A 23,769-nucleotide genomic window follows, 5' to 3' on the forward strand; every position below is an offset into this window, starting at 1 on the left:
CAGGTCGTTGGTATTGTTCCAGCCTTAGTCATTGGATTTTCTTTATTTTTCTTTCTTTCCCTTGTTTCACGTGGGTTGTGGGTTTAGCAAAGGGTTTTCAATTGTTATCTTTTTGCTTACTGGATCTTCTTCCAAGGGTGTTGTCTTTAGTTCCTTCTCTTTGTTTTGCATTCATTTCATATTTGAGGTTGGGTAAGTTTTGGATTTTTTTTCCGATTGATATATTCTTTGATGGATTTTTATTAGGGGTTTCTTTATTGGGTGAATTGTTTAATTGGCCTGCGGCATGAGTTTGATTTTTACAAGGGATTTGTATTGTTAGGTGACGATGGTGAGAATCGAAACTCCCCTCCCGCGATTTTGTTGTATTAGGAGTTGTTGTGGACGATTGGGTAAGTTTTGGACGCCTAAGGATTAAATTTCTGACTTAGTAATGTCTTTATTTGTGTTGTAATTGAGTTATTTGGTAAAAATTGAGGAATTGTGATTGATTTGGGTGATTAATTTTCGATATTAGGTATTGGAATATGTGATTTTTGAGCCTTTATTGAAAAATACCTAGGTGTGTAATGAAAACCCGAGCAAACAGTAAACGGCGAAAGCCGAAAATCTGAACTATCGACGCCACATGACCGTGTGAGACACATAGTCTGGGTCAATTGGGTCATGCGAGGCATTTAGGATTTAACCTGCCTAACCTTTAAACAACCTACTTGTTGAATTAACCCTTAGTAAACCCCGTTGACCCTAACACTTTATATTTTCAAACTCGTTAATGTTGACCCGTAACCCACCTTAATGTTGTTAAATTTTCTTTTTATTGACTCCCTTTTTATTAAGATTCAATTTGGTTAGTTACATGACCATATTTCATCATTTTCATTTCTAAATTTTCTATTTGTTCTAAAAAACACAATGAAAAAAAAATACAAAAAAAATTTGATTGAGTTTGAATCATTAGTTTCATATTCTATTGAAAAGTTAATTTTCATTCTTTATTTATTATTGACGTAAATTATTTTAATTCAACAATTGATTTTTTTTCTAATTTGATAACTTATCAACTCAATTCCTGACTGTAACCAACTCTTTTAACCTTTTCCATACCATTAATCTAAGCCTCTTTACAACCTTGTAAAGACCTCTTACTTGGTATGTCATCTCATTCTATAGTGGTGGAGACTTCATTTTCAAATAAGCATATGTTTTTTTTTTTTGCAACATTCAAAATGTGATGTTGTCAAAAGACAGACAGAACATCTAACAATAATACAGAATTTCAGCAGATAAAATAGTCACATACCAACATTACTACATTAGTAGAGCAATAATACAACAAACTCACCACCAAGCTTTAAACATTTTGTCCCTATTAACGTCAGCAATCGCCAAAGAAAATGCAAATTCGTTACCTTTCTTATTTGCCACCGAGAATACAATATTCCCGGCCTTTAACATATCTTTATTGATGCCTGCAAAAATTGCTTGAAAAGACCATTACTTGTTTGGTAATAATATTTCTTATTTGATTGTTGAGTGCACATTACTTGAAACTTAAACACTTTGAATGCTTTGAGTGAATCTTAGTGAGGGTGTTAATTCTTGTTGAGTTTGAATTTCATGTAATTATTAAGATAGGGGAGACGCCTATGTTCTTTGTGCTTTAAAAATTTCTGCTTAAATTGCTTTTTTTCTTTGGTGTTATTTTAGTTTGAATTTTCAATGCATGATTATTTGTAGATTATCCTAAGATATTATCGATGAAAATAATAAATTGAGGGAAGTTAACTTGAATGTGGGTTGAGAATTTTGCTTGAGGGTAAGCAAATACTTAAGTGTGGGGATATTTGATAAGTGTTGAAAGTAACATATTTTAACCTCATTCTTAATGTGTTTTTGGGTGATTATTCGTTGTTAATTGTGAATTGGATGTTCCTAATCCTTTAAATTCATATTTTTATGCTTAATAGAGCACTCGGGATAAAAAACAGTAAAAATTGGAAAATCGAAGCAAGCTACAGGAGCCAAACAAGCTGACCCATTTCACACGGTCTGGCCACACGACCGGTGATCCACACGGCCATGTGGTAGACCATGCCGATTGCGCAATAATAAATGCCAAAAGTAACATGTTTTAGCCTTATTAAAAATACATTTTTTGATGATTATTCGATTTAAAATGGTGAATTTTATGCTTCTAATACTTTAAATTCATGTTTCTATACTTAATGAGCATTTGGGAGCAAAAGGAGCAAAAATAGAAAAATCAGAGCAAGTTTCAGGAGCCACACTGATTGACCCCTTCCACACGAACTAGACACACGGCTGTGTGAGCCATATAGGATGCCACACGGCCATGTGTCAGACCGTGTTGATTTCGTAAATCGCATTCCAAACATACAAGAAAACATATTTTTTAGGTTTTTTGGGCATTCTAAGACCTATATATGACAAAAATAAGAAGATAAGAGTAAGTCGTCATACAATACTCAAGAAAACAAGTCGAGAAACACAATTGAAGTGAATTTTGAAGTAGATTTCCATCAAGATTGAAGACTCCCAGTTGATTTCTTAGGAGATTATAATGAATTTCTTTATTTCTTTTGGTTATGTAGTGTTTTGGATGTTTTTATTTGCAAGCATGAGCTAATTTTCTAAATACCTAGGAAGATGAACCCTATGATAAATTTTGTGATTTTATTTTATTTTATGCAATAAAGATTTAGATCTTGTTCAATTATGTGTGCTTAATTCTTATTTGATATTTCTAGATTATTAATCGATATTTGATGTGCTTAAATCAGAGGAGGAATAGACCATGTTTAATAGTAGATCTAGCATAATTCAGTGGAGTTGCATGCAATCCTAGAAATAGGACGACATAAATCTATCGGATTAGAGTCAAATCTAATACAGAAATCCATAGATAGAGATAATGAGATAATATGGGTTTTAATTAGAAAGAAATTTCAATTAATCAATCTAGAGTCAGTTGCTCTTATTCTTGAAGAGAGATATTAGCATAATTTAGGGATTTCTACGAATCAAGATACTAAATGAAGAAATTGCGTAATTTAGATTGATAATGACAGATGAACTCTAGATGAATTTTTTCTTGAATTATTTCTTGGGTATTGTTTTGCTTCTTGGTTGTTTACTCGATTATTTTCCTGATTTGTTTTTTTTGTTACATTAGTAGTTAATTAATTTAGTTAATTTTTATTTTTAATCAATCTCTCAAATTTATCGGTTAAATAATAGAAAGAGAGTAACTACTAGTATTTTTAGTCTTCGTAGAAACAATATCTTTACTCATCGTAGTTATACTATTAATTGATACATGCATTTACCTTAATCAAATTTTTAATTAGTTTCGCAATGCATCATAAATCCATTGAAGGAAGTATTCTTATGATCAAATCCAAGGGGAAGAATTTCTACCATTATCAAAAACTTATTTATTTCACTCATTAAAATAACTAAACACTATAGTAATTGAATCAAGAAACCAGGTAAATAACACAAATGATGAAGACGATGTGATTAAAAAATATATTAAATAAATAAACAAAATAAAATAACCAATCACAATATTATATGATGCTTAAAAGAGGAAGAATCTGGTAACAACTACAATATTGACAATGCCAATGATGGCTTTAGTTGCATCAGAATTAAATGGTGTTGGTGCAGGACTATCATTATTGGAATTCGGGCTTTCACTATCAACTGCATTGCCCTTGCTTTTTAGGGCATGGAGAAGAGACAAAACTTTGTCAGTGACATTTGGTGAAGGAGGGGATGAGACGTCCTCAACTGACTCAGCGTCAAAAGAGGATCCTTCCATGGTATCGGGGCTATCGCTTTTGCTATGGCTAGGAGAGGAAGAGCTTCAGAAACTCTTTGGGGCTCCAACAGGAGATGATTTGGGTGCTCTTCCGTTGGAAGAGGACTTGGTAGAGGAAGCCGAAGAAGAAGAAGATGGCGACTTTGCAGGGGAAGAAGCCTTGGAAGGGGTTTGTGAAGATGATTTATCGGTGGCAAATGCCCCAACCACGGCTATGAAAACAAGTGCAACAACAATAAGATCTTGGCGGGCCATCTTTCTCTTTTGCTTCTCGATAGATTCTTATATATGTATTAACTTTTCTTTGATGATGTATTGATGTGTGTATATATATATATTTCTTTATGTAACAGAATTGTTTTTTTTTGGACGATACTAAACCATTTTAACATCTTAAAAAAAATTTTAAGATTTGGTTGCATTTTTGTGAGGGTTTTTTAACTTCTATTTGTTAGGAAAATAATTTAGAAATAAAATTCTAATTTTGTAGTTGATGTTTGTTATATACTAATATTTTTCCTTTTAAATTGTACACTAAACTAAATATAGTGGTAACTATAATAGCCCATTTTTGCCCGGCCCATTTCAGTATTTAAAATAATAAACCCCCAAAAAATAAAAATAAAACAAAGTCCAAGTCCAGTACAAAATTACAAACATATAATTTGGCCCAATCGGAATGGCCCATTGCATGAAAAGATTTAAGGTCCATCTATGAGCTTGACTCATATGGAAATATAATCTTTAAGGATATGCAATCTTAGATATTATATGCAATCTTAGATGTGATATGCAATCTTAGATATGATACAATCTTAGATATGATATGCAATCTTGAAGATATGATTTTGTAATCTTGGAGATTTAATTTGTAGATATCCTTTAATCTTAACAGTTGATGTAATTGATCTGTACCGTTGGATTTGGGGAGGCTCAACTATAAATAGAGGCCTCTCCCTTCATTGCAAACACACTTGAGTTTTGGGAAGCAATAAGAATTCTTGAGAGCATTCACTCAAATTTCTCTCCCTCTTGCGTTCTTATTTTCTACGGTTTGTTCTTATTTATTCTTTGTTCATCTTCGTTTTCAACCTTTTTTTATTTAATCCCTATCTCCTTGATTTTTTTAATTCTCTTTTATATTTTATTTTTTAATAATTTTATTATATAAAATTATTTTTTTATTAAATTCTATATTATTCATTGTTTTAAAAAATATATTTCATTTAATTGAAAAAGTTTTTTCTTAAATAAGGCAATGTTTGGTGTTTAGAAATTCGGATTTATTAGTGCCTTAACATGCAGGGTTGCGATTTTTTTGTTTGACTAAATAACCAAATATCCTTTTAATAAATTTGCAAAATCATGAGATAATTTTAGTTACGAGGATTTAAAACATCGTGTCCTAACATGCTGGATGTGATGTTTGTATACTTTCGGAACAAAGGAATCTCAAGTTTCAACTTTAAATTGTTCAAGTTTTAAAATCTTTTCAAATTTTCGACATTAAGACAATAAATAATCAATTCGGTACCAATTTTGGGCGTTACGAGGGTGCTAATCTTTCCTTGTGCGTAACCGACTCCCGAACCTATTTTCTTGCATTTCGTAGACCAAAATGTTTTATAAAGGTGATCCAATCACACCTAAAAAGGTTGGTGGCGACTCCTATTTTCATTTTTCAAAAAGTCGAACCCCGTTTTTCAAACCCTTTAAAAAATGGTTTCGACAGTAACCATATTTTACCTTATAACAAAACCTTTCAATTGTTTGATTCATGTTTTTTAGGTGTAGAGTTTGGATTTTGTAAGGTGAAAAATAAGATTTATTAGATAGAAAGTCTAAGTGTTTATATTCATTTCTTTAGTGAATAAAAATAAATATTAATATACTAGTTTTAACGACACGTTCGATATTATTGAAATATAGTTAAAATGATCTTGAATATATTATATTAAATTATTATAATATAAAATTTAAAATTTAAATATAAATTTTTAAATGTAATTTGAGGTATTAGGTTGACTTTGTAGTATTTTGCATCTGCAACATTTTTTCTAATATGTGTCATATATTATATGCTTCAATGGTGTTGTTGAAATATATAAAGTTACAATGTGCTAAAAGAAGTGTCTACTTAATTCACCTCTACGACAAAGCAACTTGCCATATATGGAATATTAGCATTTTGCTGAACCGAATCTTTGGGTTGTGTTGATATTGTTAAATAATTTAAGTCCATAAATGGAGATCAATTCATTTGAAGAAACATATTTAAAAGATCAAGTCATATCATATCATGTGTTTTGAATACCTTGGATAAAGGAAGCCGGAATTACTCAAAGCATTAAAGGCATACCAACAAGTCCATTTTACTTAGTCGCTAATATTATATTGTATTCAGCTATTTTAGCTATTGAATAGAAGGGGTTGTGATTGATCTTCATTAGGTTAACAAGTCCCAAAATCTTATATAAAAGGGGTTGTGATGGATCTTCATTATGTTAACAAGTCCCAAAATCTTATATAATTGGGATAGATATAGCCTTTGAGATACAAAAGTAAGGATCCTTCATTGGGGTGTGTTAGAATTGGGATCGCTTGTTGTATTTTCTTGAAGGATAGTGAATTCATCTTGTTGAGCTATTCTCCACAGATGTAGAAAAATCGAACTGTGTAAAAAATCTTATTTACATTATACCATTCGCAGCTTTGGTAGAAGTGCCCACTTTCGTAGCAAGCTTTACTCATACTTTGTTGCTTGCAAATTTAGCAACATGTAGACTTAACAATTATTTCATGATAGTAGGTACTAAGAAATGGAAAGAATGAGGGATTATAAGTTCAAATTATGAAAAATTGTGAAATCAATGCTTATTTCATGAGTATAATGGGTTTTATGGTTAACCTTATCAACCATTGGTAGGGTTAATAATGGGCAAAAAAGGTCATTTGTTGACCTATTTAAAGGTTGGGTTACTTTTCAAAGTCCAAAGGTCTACATGATATTTAGATTGTAAAAAATGGTCTTGGGTTGCAATATTCATGTTTTGATCCTAGTTTAGTCCACTTTCAAATTTTATAATATGTTAATTTTCCTTTTTATATATTATATAATTTATGTTAATTGGGAAAGAAATAAAATACATAAATATTAAAAATATTGAATTTACTTATTTGTAATTAAAATTTTAATAGAATGATATATATATCAAATTTATAAATATTTAACAAAATTAATATTTTTAATAAAAAACAAATTTAGATAGAACATAGATGGGTCTAAAAGTGTCTTATTTTAGCTAGTTTCAAACACATGCTTGCATGGGCAAAATTTGAGACCCATATTATAAGCCAGATCAAGTTTGGGTAACTATATAGGATGTTGATGACATTCATGAGCCTAACCTACCTAATAAATAATCTAGTCTCTTAACCCAAAGTCGCATAGTTACAAAAAAATAATAATTTCCATATTAAAAAAAGATCAAGACCAACACTAAAAATATAATGGCCATGTTTAACAATTGGCTGATAGCTGATTGTAGTGACAGGTTTGACTAACTGGTTCTATTAACTGTTTATTTGAAAGTGTTTGAAAAACTTAGTTGATAGCGAAAAGTTGATATGTGTAAAATGACAAATAAGGGTATGGCACATTTTATTGTTAAGTATTTATTTGTTTATAATACTTTAGTCTTTATTGGGTGAAACTATTGAAATAAACTATGGAAATTAATTAGTGAATATTTTAAAAAAATTTAAATAAACAAATTTATTAAGTTCCTTATTTGCAAATATCAATCTTGTGACAATTGATAAATATTAATATTGTATCAATATAATAGTAAACTACATTCTTAGAGATAATTATGTCATGTTTTTAGTACGTAAATTAGTGATAATTAGGTTTGAGAACATGTGTCAAAACGAGTAAATTTTTAGCAAGCATGGTGAGATATGTCATTCCACATATATCATTCCAAATGAGCAATAAAAAAAAGTTTTCCAACCTTGCGATTTTTATTTTGGAGGTTTTAGCTCAATAAGCTCTTCCAAACCTCTATTCATCAAACACTACAATTATAGGGTTTGACTACTCAGTCCTCTATTTATACCCAAATTAGCTTAAAAAAGGCCGAAAACTCTATTTACACAACATAAAAATTCACCACCATTGTCGCTTAAAAAATTACAAGTACATGGTGTCATTGAAAAATAATATTTACATAAAATAAATCCATTGAAGGAAGTATTCTTATGATCAAATCCATGGGGAAGAATTGCTACCATTATCAAAAACTTATTTATTTCACTCATTAAAATAACTAAACACTATAGTAATTGAATCAAGAAACTAGGTAAATAACACAAATGATGAAGACGATTTGATTAAAAAATATATTAAATAAATAAATAAAATAAAATAACCAATCACAATATCATGTGATGCTTAAAAGAGGAAGAATCCAATAACAACTACAATATTGACAATGCCAATGATGGCTTTAGTTGCATCAGAATTAAATGGTGCTCATGCAGGACTATCATTATTGGAATTCGGGCTTTCACTGTTAACTGCATCGCCCTTGCTTTTTAGGGCATGCAGAAGAGACAAAACTTTGTCAGTGACATTTGGTGAAGGAGGGGATGAGAAGTCCTCAACTGACTCAGCATCAAAAGAGGATCCTTCCTTGGTATCGGGGCTATCGCTTTTGCTATGGCTAGGAGAGGAAGAGCTTAAGAAACTCCTTAGGGCTCCAACAGGAGATGATTTGGGTGCTCTTCCATCGGAAGAGGACTTGGTAGAGGAAGCCGAGGAAGAAGAAGATGGCAAATTTGCAGGGGAAGAAGCCTTGGAAGAGGTTGGTGAAGGTGATTTATCAGTGGCAAATGCCCCAACCACGGCTATGAAAACAAGTGCAACAACAATAAGATCTTGGCGGGCCATCTTTCTCTTTTGCTACTCGATAGATTATTATATATGTATTAACTTTTCTTTGATGAAGTATTGATGTGTGTATATATATATTTCTTTATGTAACGGAATTGCTCTTTTTTTTTTGGACGATACTAGACCATTTTAACAACTTACAAAAATATTTTAAGGTTTTGTTGCATTTTTGTAAGGGTTTTTTAACTTTTATTTGCTAGGAAAATAATTTAGAAATAAAATGCTAATTTAGTAGTTAATGTTTGGTATATACTAATATTTTCCCTTTTAAATTGTACCCTAAACCAATTATAGAGATAACCATATTTTACCTTATAACAAAACCTTTCAATTGTTTGATTCATGAATTTTAGTTGTTGAGTTTGAACTTTGTAAGGTGAAAAATAAGATTTATTAGATAGAAAGTCTAAGGGTTTATCTTGATTTCTTTAGTGAATAAAAATAAATACTAATATAGTTAAAATGATCTTGAATATGTTATATGAAATTATTATAATATAAAATTTTAAATTTAAATATAGATGTTTAAAGGAATAATTGTATAAAATACCTTCAATGTTTAGGGATTTTAGGTTTTGTGTCCTTAACCTTTTTTATATATATTAACACCCTTAGCGTTATGATTTTTTTAGAAATCAGTCTAATTTTACGGTAAACGTGAATTGACCTTCAGTCAAGTACCGGTCAATCAAGTACCGGTCAACAAAGTAAGCCTATATGAAATCATAGATGATGTCATCTATATTTTTCATTTTGTTTGTAATAGCCCAAATTTGACCGGGCCTTAAAACCAAAAAAACTTAAAATAAATAAATAAATAAATGTTTATTTAAACAGTCCATTTACAGAGCCCAAAAAAAAAATTAACCCGTAGGCCCAATATTTAAAACCTTCAAAACCAAATCCCACTACCCGTGTACCCAAATACACCCGTAGCCCAAACCTAAACCAGACCCATTACAACAGACCCAAACAGACCCACCTAATACCAATAAACCCAAAGGCCCAAACAGCAGGGGCCCAAATGACTTTCAGATAGGGTTAGAAACCCTAGCTCTCTTTCTCCTCGCGCCGCAAAGGATTCTAGAAGCTTCAGGCGCCTCAAACATCATGTCCAATTAGTGCCCTTTCGTTTCACGAAACTCCAGAACTTTCGGGGAGCGTCTGTTGGCCTCATGTCAAGGCTCCATCAGCGCCACGACTTTCTCCTTGACCTCAGCTACTGGATGTCGCGCCACCATCAGCGGGCAAACAATGCCGAGATCGTCGCCATCATCAACACGCCACACCTCAGTCTTGTCTCGCCACCAAGATCCTCGCGCTCACCTGCAAACAAGGGAAAGAAATAGCAATAGACAAAGAACAAATATGGAAAGAAAGAACACAGTATACAGATTAAACAAATATGGAAAGAAATCAAGGATTTCTTTCCAAAATATGTAATAGACTGAGGTTATAAAGCCTTTTTCTTTGATCTATAAAGAGACGATACACATACACAAAAAAAAAGAGATTGTACACCAAATATTTTTTGCAATAAGACATCAGAAAGATTTCACGAGAAAGCAAAGGTGATTTGTTTTTTATTTTTCTTTTTTTAAATATTTGCATTTCATACATATAAAATGTTAAAAATAGATAAAAAAATGGGAAAAAAATGGAATACCTTTCGATGCGGGGTAAACGATGAGGTTTTTTGGCTTCCGGCCGCCGTATGTGACGGCATTGATAGTGGCGCGTGAGCGTGTGGAGCCCATTGGACGGAGGCACGATGGCACTCCGAGAACTCACCCCGGGCCCTCGTTCAGAGGATTTTTCCTCTTTTTTTTTAGACAGAGTACAAAATGATTTTAAAGCTTTAAATTTGGCTTATATAGCCTAGATAAAACGGTGTCGTTCTGGTCTAATTCAATAAGCATGAAACGGCGTCGTTTCAAGGCTCAGAATCCGCGTGTTGACCCGATTACCCGAGGAGGATCCACGTGTTTTTGTAAAGTGGGTTAATCACTCAATTGGTCCTCCCACCTTTTTAATATTTATAATTTCATTTTATTTATTTTTAATTTAGCTCTAATGTTTTAATTTTGTTTCAATTTAGTCCTCACATTGATTTTAAAACAGTATTTGGGAAACGGCGTCATTTTGGGATTACGGCTAAATTGCCCAGTGAGTCCTCTGAATGTAACGTGCATTTCAATCAGGCCCAAAATTTTTATTATTTTGCAAATTAACCCCCAAATTTCTTAATTGAATCCAATTTTAGTCCTTTTTTTTAAAAAAACGTTAGTTATATTGTTTCATTTATATTATTTTTAACATTATGTATACATTCATAAATTTCATTATATGTTGTATTTTTTATTTTATTATTTATTTGTTACATTATTACTATTATTATATATATACCATATTATATTTCACTATAATTATTTATATTTTATTACATACTATATCTTATTATATAACATTCCTTATAATATTTATTTTTCTTATATATTCTTTTATATATATTTTATTATGTATATATTCTTTTTTACTAATTGTGCTACCATATTTTTTCGAAACCATTTTTAAATCGAGTTTTGGAAAATGAGAATCGACTTTAAGAAAAAACGAAAATGGGAGTCGCCACCAATCTTTTTAGGTGTGATTGGATCACCAATAAAGCGCTTTGTTTAAAATCATTAGTTTTGGCCTACGAGATCAAGAAAATGGGTTTAGGAGTCAGTTACGAACGAGGAAGGGTTAGCACCCTCGTAACGCCCAAAAATTGGTACCTAATTGATTATCAAGTGTCTTTAATGTCGGGATTTTGAAAGTTTTAAGATACAATCCTCTTTTATTTAGAATGTTTTGATTTGAAAATTTTAGGTTTGCTTATTTTAAACGAGTCAAAATATCACATCCAGTAAGTTAAGAAGCAACATTTTAAAACTTTTGAAGCTAAGCTTGCCTTTTGAAAATTTCTATTTCAAAACTACAAAACATCATATCCAGCAAGTTAGGACACCATGTTTTGAAATTCCAAAATAGTTGTTTGTATTTTGAAAATTTCAAAAATACTTAGAAGGGTGCTAGACTATCGAAGTCAATGAGAAAAGTTGCAACCCAGTAAGTTAGGGCACTACTTTTCTCGAAGCTTCCAAATACCAAACATTGCCTTTTTATTTTTTTGAAAACTTGGAATCTCGTTTTTAAATTGATGCTTTAGGATGACATATTAAAGCATCATGAAGCATAGATGTACAAAATATTCTAATATTTCCATACAAACATAAATAATATCATTAAGACAAAACTAAATAACATGAACATACGTTTAATGAAAAAAAATCATACTAGGGTAAATATAAGATAATAAACAAATAAAAACATGAGTAAACTAAAAGAAAAACATAATACATGCAAAAATTATACAACAATATATATATCATAAAATAGCACATAAAAGAAATAATTAAACATAGCATATAAAAAAATGAAACTATGCACAAATAAGATAAATGACATACACTAAAAAAATGAATAAATAGAACATTTACAAATTATAAAAATATAATGCAATAGTTCAAAATACGTGAAATGATAATATAATATATATACATGCATAGAAAATATATATTTGAAAATAAACTATATAAAAAGGTTAAATATTATAATATATAAAATACATAATCAAATGTATAAAAGATAGGAATAAATATACATATTTGAAAAATGAAGAAATTAAAATAAAAAAAGGTTGAAAAACTAAGATAGACGAAGAATAAAATAAGAACAAACCACAGAGAGTAAGAACGCAAGAGGGAGAGAAATTCGAGTGAATGCTTTCAAGAATTCTTATTGCTTCCCAAAACTCAAGTCTGTTTACAATGAAGGGAGATGCCTCTATTTATAGCTGAACCTCCTCAAATCCAACGGTACAGATCAATTACATCAACAGTTAAGATTAAAAGGTATCTACAAATTAAATCACTAAGATTACAAAATCATATCTTCTAAGATTGCATATCATATCTAAGATTGCAATCATATCTAAGATTGTATCATATCTAAGATTGCATATCATTAAAGATTATATTTTCATATAAGTCAAGCTTGTAGATGGACCTTAAATCTTTTCAAGTAATGGGCCATTCCGATCGGGCCAAATTATATTTGTAATTCTGGACTGAACTTAGACTTAATTTTTTTTGGGGGTTTATTATATTTTTGTTTTTGGACTTATTTCTTGGCCCGGGCAAAATTGAGTTTCTACAACTTTTATATGCAAAATACTTATTATATTATTATTATTTTATATTTCCTTATTTTATTCATATTATATTATTATACATAACTTATTTTAAGCATTTTTTTAAAATTTATATTTTATGTATATTTTATCAATAATCACTTACCTTATATTACATTTTAATATACATTAATTCTTTCACATATATTGAACATATCATTTATATATTAAATACTGTTTTGTGATTATTATTAAAGGTTATATTTTAGAATTGACATGTATGTTGATATTATTTTAGGAATGTTTATGTTAAGTTGTATACCATGCATCATCTTTTGTCTATTAATTTATTAAAATGTATATAGAGTTATACCGTATATGTTTATATGTTCACTTATGCATTTTTAATGTATGTCATATATTTTTTGCATGTATGTTTTACTTGTTTTAAATTTGCCATGTTTGTTGTTTAAAATTTGTTTAAATTCATACTTTTACTTACCTATTATGATAATATGCTATCTTGTATGTTATTCTATGATGTTAACACGATTCTTCATGCATTAATCAAAAAGGAGATTCCAAAGTTTTCAAATAAAAGGCAATGCTTGGTATTTGGAAGCTTCGAGAAAAGTAGTGCCCTAACTTACTGGGTTGCAACTTTTCTCGTTGAGTTCAAATAGTGAAGCACTCTTCTAAGTTTTTTTAAGGTTTTCAAAATACGAGCAACTGTCTTGGAATTTCAAAGCGTTGTGTCCTAACTTACTGGATATGGCGTTTTGTTGTTTCGAGATAGAGATTTTCAAAAAGGTTAGCTTAGCTTCGAATGTCTTAAAAATATTGCGTCCTAACTTACTGGATGTGATATTTTGATTCATTTGATACAAGTGAACCCTAATCAAAATATTCTAAAGGGGATTGCACCTTAAAATTTTTAAAATTTCCGACATTAAAGACACTTGATAATCAATTAGGTACCAATTTTTGGGCGTTACGAGGGTGCTAACCCTTCCTCATACTTAACCGACTCCCGAATCCTTTTTCTCGACTTTCGTAGACCAAAATTAATGTTTTGAAACAAAAACGATTTATTGGTGATCCAATCACACCTAAAAAGATTGGTGGTGACTCCCATTTTCATTTTTTCTTAAAGTCGACTCCCATTTTCCAAAACTCGATTTAAAAATGGTCTCGACATTGTTTTCATCTTCTTTTTGCTTCTCCCTCCCTAAAAAAATATAAAAATTTAAGTACACGTGGATTAACAAGAAATTTAACATGAATTATGGACTGAATTGAAAATTTTCAAACCTGGTTTTTCTTTTCCTTTGACACTGGATTGAAGGCTTTCTTTAAAGAAAATAACCATTTTACTTTCTTTCCCACCTTTTCTTTCCTGGATATGATCCTTCAAACAAAAAATCCATGATCTATCATGTTAATGTATATTTATTAACACAATCCAAAACATGATTAAAAACCATGCTAAAAAAGTTATATTTTTTCCCTACTTTAGCTAAAAATTTTCTCTCTTATTTTCCCAAATTTTCTCACCAACGAAACAGAACAAAAAAACAAAACTGCTATTTGAAGTTTTAACAAAATTAGGAATGTACCCAGGTTTCGAAAGAGAGTACCTGAAATTGTAATGCCCAAATCTTAAGAAACTCGAAACACTACAGGAAAATAGGGCTTTAGCGGCGTTTTGATAAAAACGCCGCTAAAAACTGAGCAATAGCGGCGTTTTTTGTTAAAACGCCGCTAAAGACCAGAGCATTAGCGGCGCTTTTGGTGAAACGCCGCTAAAGATACCAACTAGGTTCTCATCTTAGTCTCACTATTTTAAGGTTTATGGATTATGGGTTTAGGGATTATGGTTTAAAGGTAGTTTAAGGGTTGGGGTTTAAGGTTTAGGTGTTAGGGGTTAGGGGTTCATGGTTCAGGGTTCAAGGTTCAAGGTTCAGGGTTTATGTTTTAGGGTTTAATGTTTAGGGATTAGGAGTTTAGGGTTTAGATTAGTTAGTGTTTTTTAATTATATGATAAATATTTTCTTATATAATTATAAAAGAGATAGTATTAATTTTAAAATATTGAATTAATTATCATTATATAAATATTTTCTTATATGATAAATGTTTCTTTTTCTAACAATGGTTTAGTGTGCAATTGTATACATGAACTTTAATTTGATCCAGTTCTTGTAAATTATTAACACAATTATTGATATAACATCATTTTATATTTATATATTGCATACATAAATATTTATATTTATCCAATAGAAAAATATATTGATGTATTTATTTTTTTAAATTTGTATGATTAAATCAAAATTAAAGTTTTAACTATACATTTAAACCACAATTAGAATTTCACGTCTACAATTACACATTAAACCGAAATTCATATATAATTCTAAGACGTATCTCTATTAAAATTTAGGTGTATACATATAATTAAATGCCATTTATATAAAAATCTAAACAACTAATGCGGACCATACTTAAAAGAATAATACTTGTATTACTATGTCATTTTGTATTTTTTTAATTCATCGATTTCATTTTATTTCTGTTAAAATTTCCTTTTGTATTTTATATGATAATTTAAAAATTATAAAAATCTTCATAAAAAATTTAAAAAATAAAAAACTTAAAAATTTAATATTTTAGTTCATATTTCAGTTAAAATGTTCAATATTCAAAATTTTAAAAAAAAATTCTAAAAAATGATAATGTCAACACAAAAAATTTATAAGAAAAAATAGAAAAAAATATGTTAAAAATGAAAAAAAAAATCAAAATTGAGCAATAATAGTGTTTTTGAGCAAAACGCCAAAAAAAATAACTATAGTGGCGTTTTTTATTTAAAACGCCACAAAAAACTATTATTTTTTATCCCGTTTTCAAAATCCCGCTCACTAACCAAAAAATAAATTTTGGTTACCCGCTTCTCATCTTCTGTCTCATCTCCTTTTACTCTCAATTTCTTTTTAACGATAAACGCTTCATTAGAAACAAATTTCTTTTTACTCTCAAGGAACGCGAGAAGATTCTCGAAGACATGGAAAACAAGATCACTTATCTGCAGTCTGTTATATCCACTCTTAAGGTTCAATTCTTAGCCAAGAAGCTTTGCTTTTTTATTATTGTGTTTTCAATTATTTTCAGTTATTGAATGTCTTTCCCTAAAGAAGCGTAGATTGAAGAGTACAGTGTACTAAATTAGGGTTTATTCGGCTATGAATTTTAATTTCTATATTATGTTAATTGCAGGATGATTCATTACTTGCTGATGAAAAGCTTAAGGCTCTACAAGAGGAGGTTCGTTTTAAATGGTTTAATATAAATATAATCCCTAATTCCATTTTTTTCTACTATTGGATTCCTTGCCTGTAATGCTTGCTTTATTTGCAATATTCATCTGACTTGAGTAGTAGGCCTCGTTCTCCTAGGTACGTTTGCTTTGGGATGTTTCGAGAAAAAACAACTTTGAACTTCATGTTTTGGAATCGGAAGCACAGGACACTGAAGATAGGATGGAAGCTGTTAATTTAAAAGTTGAAAAGGTCAGCATTGTGCATGCATTAATTTTATTTCTGTGTAGAGACTCTGCTAGTGAATGTTGAATGACTAAGCATTTCTATGTATTATTATGACCTTTATCAACTGAAAGAATTTTCATCAAGAACAGCAAAAATGCTTTAAAGACCGTCTAATAAAACTTTGTTTTGTTGATTTTTTAAGCCCATCTCATGCTGCTACTTCAATGGATGCTTTACAAGGTTAGCCTGACAAGGATTTTTCAGTCTCTAGTATTTTGCCGATCAAAATGGTTAAATTTCATGGATGTTATTTGTTATGCCATAAATGAAGGTACTGACATACCCAATCACCCATGCATGAACTAGTGAAGTGAAGCATAGAATAGAGGCTTATGTAATCAGTCCCTGTTTTATTTCGATTCCTCCTTTTTCTTTCCCCTTTTCCTTTGTCCAATTTTTTCTTCCAAGTGAGTTTTAGAGAAAGATCCAATTGTAAGGGTATCAAATAGGAGAGTGGAGATAGGAATAGAGAAGATTGTAGCAAGATTTCTTTTCAAAGGAATGACTCCTTGAGTGCTTGGGGATTTAATTAGATGGTTAAGTTCAAAACCAAGGAGTCATTTGGTTCACTTGTTCCTGTTTTGTTAACTAGTTTATGTCTTGTTTCTTAACTTTCATTTGCAATGAATGGTTAAAAATATAAAATCAATGATATAAATGCTATGAAGGGACAGTTCAAACAAAGAATCTCAGCCATCATTGTTCCATTACAAGCTTAGGTTTCCCTTCTTTTTGCATTCATTTTTTGGGGGTTTTTGTATTTTTCTCTGGTCAAATTAGTTATAATTCATCAGCATGTACGTTTGACGGCCAGTGATTTCAGGGAAATTTTCGATATGTACTTTATATTAGCAATTAAAGAGGTTAACAGGAGAGATAATATCTTTGCATTCTTCTCTGCAATTTGTTCATGGATTTTTGTTGGGACCTTTCAGTTCATTCTACATTGATATCGAATTTCTTCATGTTATTTGAGACTAGCAAATATGGTGGTCAAAATTTGCAAGAAAATTGAGTAGACCAGTCTCCTGCATTAGTTAGATCCTCCAAAATTCTGCAACTTACTAAGAGTTTCACTTCATCAGTCCAAAAGCTTAGCTGCTCGTCTTTCTTGTACTGGCTGCATTAGTTAGATTCTCAACTGGTTGCATGGACTAAATGTGACACTGACTAATCGTCTTTCTTGTTCACTTTATACTGTGTGGTCTTTCTAACATTGCAATTATATATTCATTTATCCTGGGCCTCTTCTCATCCTTTCCCATTTCCATTTCCATGTTGATGTCATCTCATAAAATTAATCAGGAAAAAGAAAGCTGTTTATACTTCACAGTTTTGCCATCTATTTTAGGGAGAAATAAGAGCCTGGCAGTTAGCCTTCTGAAACCTAGCTTGTCTTTCCCAAATCCTTTTCCGTTGTTTCCATTCGTTGATACAGGGATGTGCTGGAGCACTGTGTTGTCGTTAGGATTCTGAGAAAGTAAACCTTTATCGATGGAAAACCGTGTAACGTCAAACGAAATTTATATATTCATCATTTTTAGTTGATTTTCTGTATTATATTTTATATATACAAGTAATTGCATTGTTAATAAATTATATTATTTGAGGGTACTTTTAATATTTTACTATATGCATATAACACTGCAGTATAAGCTAGATGGATCTCCCTCTTTAAAAAGACCATAGAAATCTTGGTTGTTTTTGCAAATTTCATTATATGCCAACAAGATTGAGAAATGTGATCAAATTGTGATACATTCACTTTTCCTTGTAGGTTTGATGGTCAGAGGATGCTGATGGTGATTGGGACTGTGTGCAAACTTTAGGTGAATCTAGCAAGTACTAAGCCTAGAACTCTTTCTATTTGTTCTGTTTCAATTCATTTTCTTGTTCATTGTATTGCTTGATATGTACTTTTATATGTACCTATTAAGTATTGTGGTGATGTCTTTGAAATTTGTATTATACCTTAAAGATTTTTGTCCACTAGTTTATTAAGTTTTCGGACTACTAAAAACTCTTGTTCCACTAGTTTATGGTCAGTGGTCAGGGGACTCAGCTTGCTGCTGCAGATGGTCTTGAATGCAAATTCAGGTGTGAGTTTCAGATATTTTATGTGCAAAAAAGTATTAGAGTGCCTTATGTTTGTATGTTAGTTAAGCAGATTATAGATAGAACCTGCAGTAGGATCAACTAATTAGTTGATCAAAAACTACACCTAGTTTTGTAATAGTCTACTTGCATATTTGCATATATTTAATAACAATCTTGTGTCAACTAATTATTCTATTTTTTATTTAATTGTTTTGTTTTCAACCTTATATTTTTATTTAGTTGAAAGAAGAAAAAAATGAATTGTAATTTTGACTTAGAAAATAGAATATTCATTAGCAGCTTAATCAATTTAAATAATCAATGTTGATATTTCACATGGGAATGGATATTCAAATCTTATATTTTACATGGTTATGATTTAAGTCCTTATTTCATTTAAGTAACTTCATTATAATATCTTATTTTATCGATATCTTTATATTTAATCTAATTTTTATTATTTATTTTAGTTTTGATTCTAAATTTTTATTTTTATTTTAATATTTAAGATAACTTGAGTTTTAACTTTTGAATTTTAATTGTGTTATTAATATATTATTTTAAATTTTAAATTTAAATTCATTAATTTTTGTATTTAGTTTTAAAGTTAAAATTTTAATAGAAAATTTAATTTGATAATGAATTTTAATAGAATTTTAATAGGAAATTTTTATATTTATATCATGGATATTATTCTTCTCAATATTTTGATAATGAATTTTAAACTTTTTATATTTTTCATGACTTTTATAATATTTTATTTTTTAAAATTTTATGACCTTTAGCGGCGTTTGCGGGAAAAGCGCCGCTAAAAGTCCTGGTCTTTAGCGGCGTTGCATATAGCGACGTTTTTTGCGGCGCTTAGCAAAAAAAAAATGCCGTTAAAAGTCTATTTTCCTATAGTGAAAGAATGAACCTTTTTTGTGTGTGTCAATAAATAGTTACAGAAAAAAAAAAGCAAAAAAAAATCTTGAGAAGAAAGAAAGTTTATGTTTTTCAAACAAATTGAAGAAAAAACAGATGTTTTAAGTGAAACCCCTCACTTCATTGGGTTGGTTAAATTGGGCCATTTTTAATTGAAAAGATTTGTCTCTTCCTTATCTAACCAGTTTTTTTCTTTTAAAAAATGGTTTCTTGCACTCATAGCAAATAATGAGGACTTTCTCCTTGGTAGACTCAAGTTTGAGTCCTTCTTTCATTCGAAATTCTCTTACTTTGTTGGACCTTATAAATCTCTTGAATCTTTTAGCAACATATCCATCTCTTTGTCTTAATTCACCTTTTCACTTGATTCACTATCGTCATTAGTGGTGGATTTTAAAGCTTTACCAACATTCTTCTTTATAACTCTTTCTTCTTCACTCTCTTTGTTAAGCCTCATCTCATGTGTAAGCAAAGGACCGATGAACTTATCAAGGGAGAGTGAGCTGAGATCCCTTGATTCTTCTATTTCCATCACTTTAGCTTCTCAAGGTGTTGGGAGACATCTTCTTCACCATCTCATTATTGGGATAGGTCTTCCCAAGGGCCTTGAGACTATTAATGATGTGGGTGAAGCGATTGGTCATCTCCTTGATTCATTCTTCTGATTTTACCTTAAACAACTCATAATCAAGGGTGAGAAGACTTATCTTGGACTTATTAACTCTACTGTCACTTCATGGGTGACTTCAAGCTTGTATCATATTTCTCTTCCATTGTCACACAAGGAGACTCTATTGTACACATTTGGACCAAGAGCACAAAATAGAGTGTGCATAGCTTTTGCATTTAATTGCACCTTCTTGACATCATTATCATTCCATTCACTCTCTTCTTTTGGGATAAAAACACCTTCGACCCTCTTTATTGGAATGGATGGTCCAGTAGTAATTATCCTCCAAACTTCATAATCGTTAGCTTGGATGAATAGTTTCATTATTGTTCTCAATATGAGTAGCTGGTGTCATTGAATAAATGAGGCCTCATGGTGGAATGCCCTTCGCCCAATATGGTGGAAATTTTTTCCAATGCCATAAAGCAAATTTCTTGACTTATGGCTTCCATCTTAGATATCTTGAGGATCTTCTCTTTTGGTTGTAAAACTGTCTCTAAAGTTCTAGCTCTGATACCAATTGTTAGATCAGAATGATCAACTCGAGATCATCGATAGAGAGGTTGAATTGGCCTTTGAGAAATTATGGTGGAAGTAATGAAAAATATACAACAAAGAACACAATGATTTATAGTGGTTCGACCCCAATTGCCTACTCTACTACCTTAGCTTACCACAACTAAGGATTCTCCCAAATTTACGAATTTTGCAACCTTGGAGGATAAGGTTTAAACTTACAATCTCTCTTAAGATTTATGCCCCAAAATCTTAATATACAACTCTCTTAAGGTTTCTGCCTAAATCTTAAGGATTAACCCTCTCTCAAATAGAAACAAGTAAGCAAGCAAAGAAATAATCCTTACAAGATCAAGATGTTTGTAAATTAAGTTCAAATACAAAGAAGAACACTTGAGCTAAATGGATACAATGAAAGCTCACGAGTGTTTACTAGAAAATATATGAAAGAATTAAGCTCTAGGTTGTTTTGATTGATCTTTAAGCATTTCACATTGCTCTTATTCTTGCTAAACTTTTGGAAGATGGTATTTGTACCCTCTAATTGATTTCCAACCGTTATGGTTGTTATAGAAGTGAATGTAGCTATTGGAGATAAAATATCAGATCATTAACTTCACCTGTAGCAACGAGTATCGATACCAACTAAAAGGGTATCGATATTTTTTTTGTAATTAATATTGATTTCAGTGGCCGTTGAAGCAGGAATATCGATACCTTAGAAAATATATGGATACCTTAAAAAAAGTATCGATGTTGGATCGAAACCTACCAGGGTTTGAAAATGGTTGAATATTAATTTGGTATCAATTATCAAAGGGGTGTTGATATCTTGTAAAATATCGATACTTATACAAAAAGTATCGATACTTTTTTTCCTGGAGCAATTCTAACTAGTTTGAAAATAGTTAAAACATATTTGAAAATGTTTGACTCAACTGAAACCATTTCAACTTGATTTGATGAAATGTTCAGCTTTACTTTTATTCAAAAATACTTTGATTTGTTATATCAAAACATATTATTCAATAAGGCTTAGTTTAACAATAAGCTCTTCCAAACCTCAATTCACCAAACGCTACAATTAGAGGGTTTGACTGCTCAATCCTCCATTTGTGCCCATATCAGCTAAAAAATCTCAAAACTCTATTTATCAAACACTCTTACTATATTCAAATGCAAATATAAAATTAGGGGGGACTAATAAAACACTTTAAAAACTTAGAAACAAAGGAAATGTATGATAAATAAGACCTAAAATGAACCTTTACTAAGGTATCATCTTCATAAACTTTAAGAGTGATAATACTGATACTTAGTAACAACAAAATTATTTTGCCCAACATAAAAATTCTCCACCATTATCGCTTCAAAAATTACAAGTACATGGTGTCATTGAAAGATAATATTTACAATGAAATAAATCCATTGAAGGAAGTATTCTTATGATCAAATCCAAGGGGAAGAATTGCTACCATTATCAAAAACTTATTTATTTCACTCATTAAAATAACTAAACACTATAGTAATTGAATTGAGAAACCAGGTAAATAGCACAAATGATGAAAACGATTTGATTAAAAAATATATTAAATAAAATAAAATAAAATAAAATAACCAATCACAATATCACGTGATGCTTAAAAGAGGAAGAATCCGGTAACAACTACAACATTGACAATGCCAATGATGGCTTTAGTTGCATCAGAATTAAATGGCGCTGGTGTAGGACTGTCATTATTGAAATTCGGGCTTTCTCTATCAATTGCATCGCCCTTGCTCTTTAAGCGTGGAGAAGAGACAAAACTTTGTCAGTGACATTTGGTGAATGAGGGGATGAGACGTCCTCAATTGACTCAGTGCCAAAAGAGGATCCTTCCTTGGTATCGGGGCTATCACTTTTGCTATGGCTAGGAGAGGAAGAGCTTGAGAAACTCTTTGGGGCTCCAACAGGAGATGATTTGGGTGCTCTTCCGTCGGAAGAGGACTTGGTAGAGGAAGCCGAGGAAGAAGAAGATGGCGACTTTATAGGGGAAGAAGCCTTGGAAGGGGTTGGTGAAGGTGATTTATCAGTGCCAAATGCCCTAACCACGGCTATGAAAATAAGTGCAACAACAATAAGATCTTGGCGGGCCATCTTTCTCTTTTGTTTCTCGATAGATTCTTATATATGTATTAACTTTTCTTTGATGAAGTATTGATGTGCGTTTATATATATTTCTTTATGTAACAGAATTGCTCTTTTTTTTTGGACGATACTAAACCATTTTAACACCTTACAAAAATATTTTAAGGTTTTGTTGCATTTTTGTGAGGGCTTTTTAACTTTTATTTGCTAGGAAATTAATTTAGAAATAAAATGCTAATTTAGTATTTAATATTTGGTATATACTAATATTTTTCCTTTTAAATTGTACACTAAACCAAATATAGAGATAACCATATTTTAGCTTATAACAAAACCTTTCAATTGTTTGATTCATGTTTTTTAGTTGTTCAGTTTGAATTTTGTAAGGTGAAAAATAATATTTATTAGATAGAAAGTCTAAGGTTTTATCTTGATTTCTTTAGTGAATAAAAATAAATACTAATATAGTTAAAATAATCTTGAATATGTTATATTAAATTATTATAATATAGAATTTTAAATTTAAATATAGATGTTTAAAGGAATAATTATATAAAATACCTTCAACATTTAGGGATTTTTGTTTAGGGATTTTAGGTTTTGTGTCCTCAACCTTTTTTATATATATTGACACCCTTAGCATTATGATTTTTTTAGAAATCAGTCCAATTTTAACGGTAAACGTGAGTTGACCTTCAGTCAAGTACCGGTCAACAAAGTAAGCCTATATGACATCATAAATGATGTCATCTATTCTTTTTCATTTTGTTTTTATCTTTTTTTTCTTCTCCCCC

General features: G+C 30.5%; 2 protein-coding genes and 1 long non-coding RNA gene across 3 annotated transcripts; all 3 read right to left on the reverse strand.

Moving 5' to 3' along the window:
- Positions 1–8,381: 8,381 nt before the first annotated feature.
- On the reverse strand, positions 8,382–8,798 carry LOC121212160 (putative protein TPRXL). The gene has a single exon (XM_041084463.1). The coding sequence runs from the start codon at positions 8,796–8,798 to the stop codon at positions 8,382–8,384; it is 417 nt and encodes a 138-aa protein (XP_040940397.1).
- Positions 8,799–10,041: 1,243 nt separating this feature from the next.
- Positions 10,042–10,639, reverse strand: LOC107931666 (uncharacterized). The gene is made up of 2 exons (XR_001693282.2): positions 10,468–10,639; positions 10,042–10,127 (listed from the first exon to the last, which is right to left on the reverse strand). It is a non-coding gene; the product is annotated as an uncharacterized lncRNA (long non-coding RNA).
- Positions 10,640–22,630: 11,991 nt separating this feature from the next.
- Positions 22,631–22,984, reverse strand: LOC107931654 (classical arabinogalactan protein 6). The gene has a single exon (XM_016863590.1). The coding sequence runs from the start codon at positions 22,982–22,984 to the stop codon at positions 22,631–22,633; it is 354 nt and encodes a 117-aa protein (XP_016719079.1).
- Between the last annotated feature and the right edge of the window lie 785 nt (positions 22,985–23,769).

This window comes from Gossypium hirsutum, chromosome A02 (genome assembly GCF_007990345.1).
Source record: "Gossypium hirsutum isolate 1008001.06 chromosome A02, Gossypium_hirsutum_v2.1, whole genome shotgun sequence".
Classification (NCBI taxonomy): Eukaryota; Viridiplantae; Streptophyta; class Magnoliopsida; order Malvales; family Malvaceae; genus Gossypium; species Gossypium hirsutum.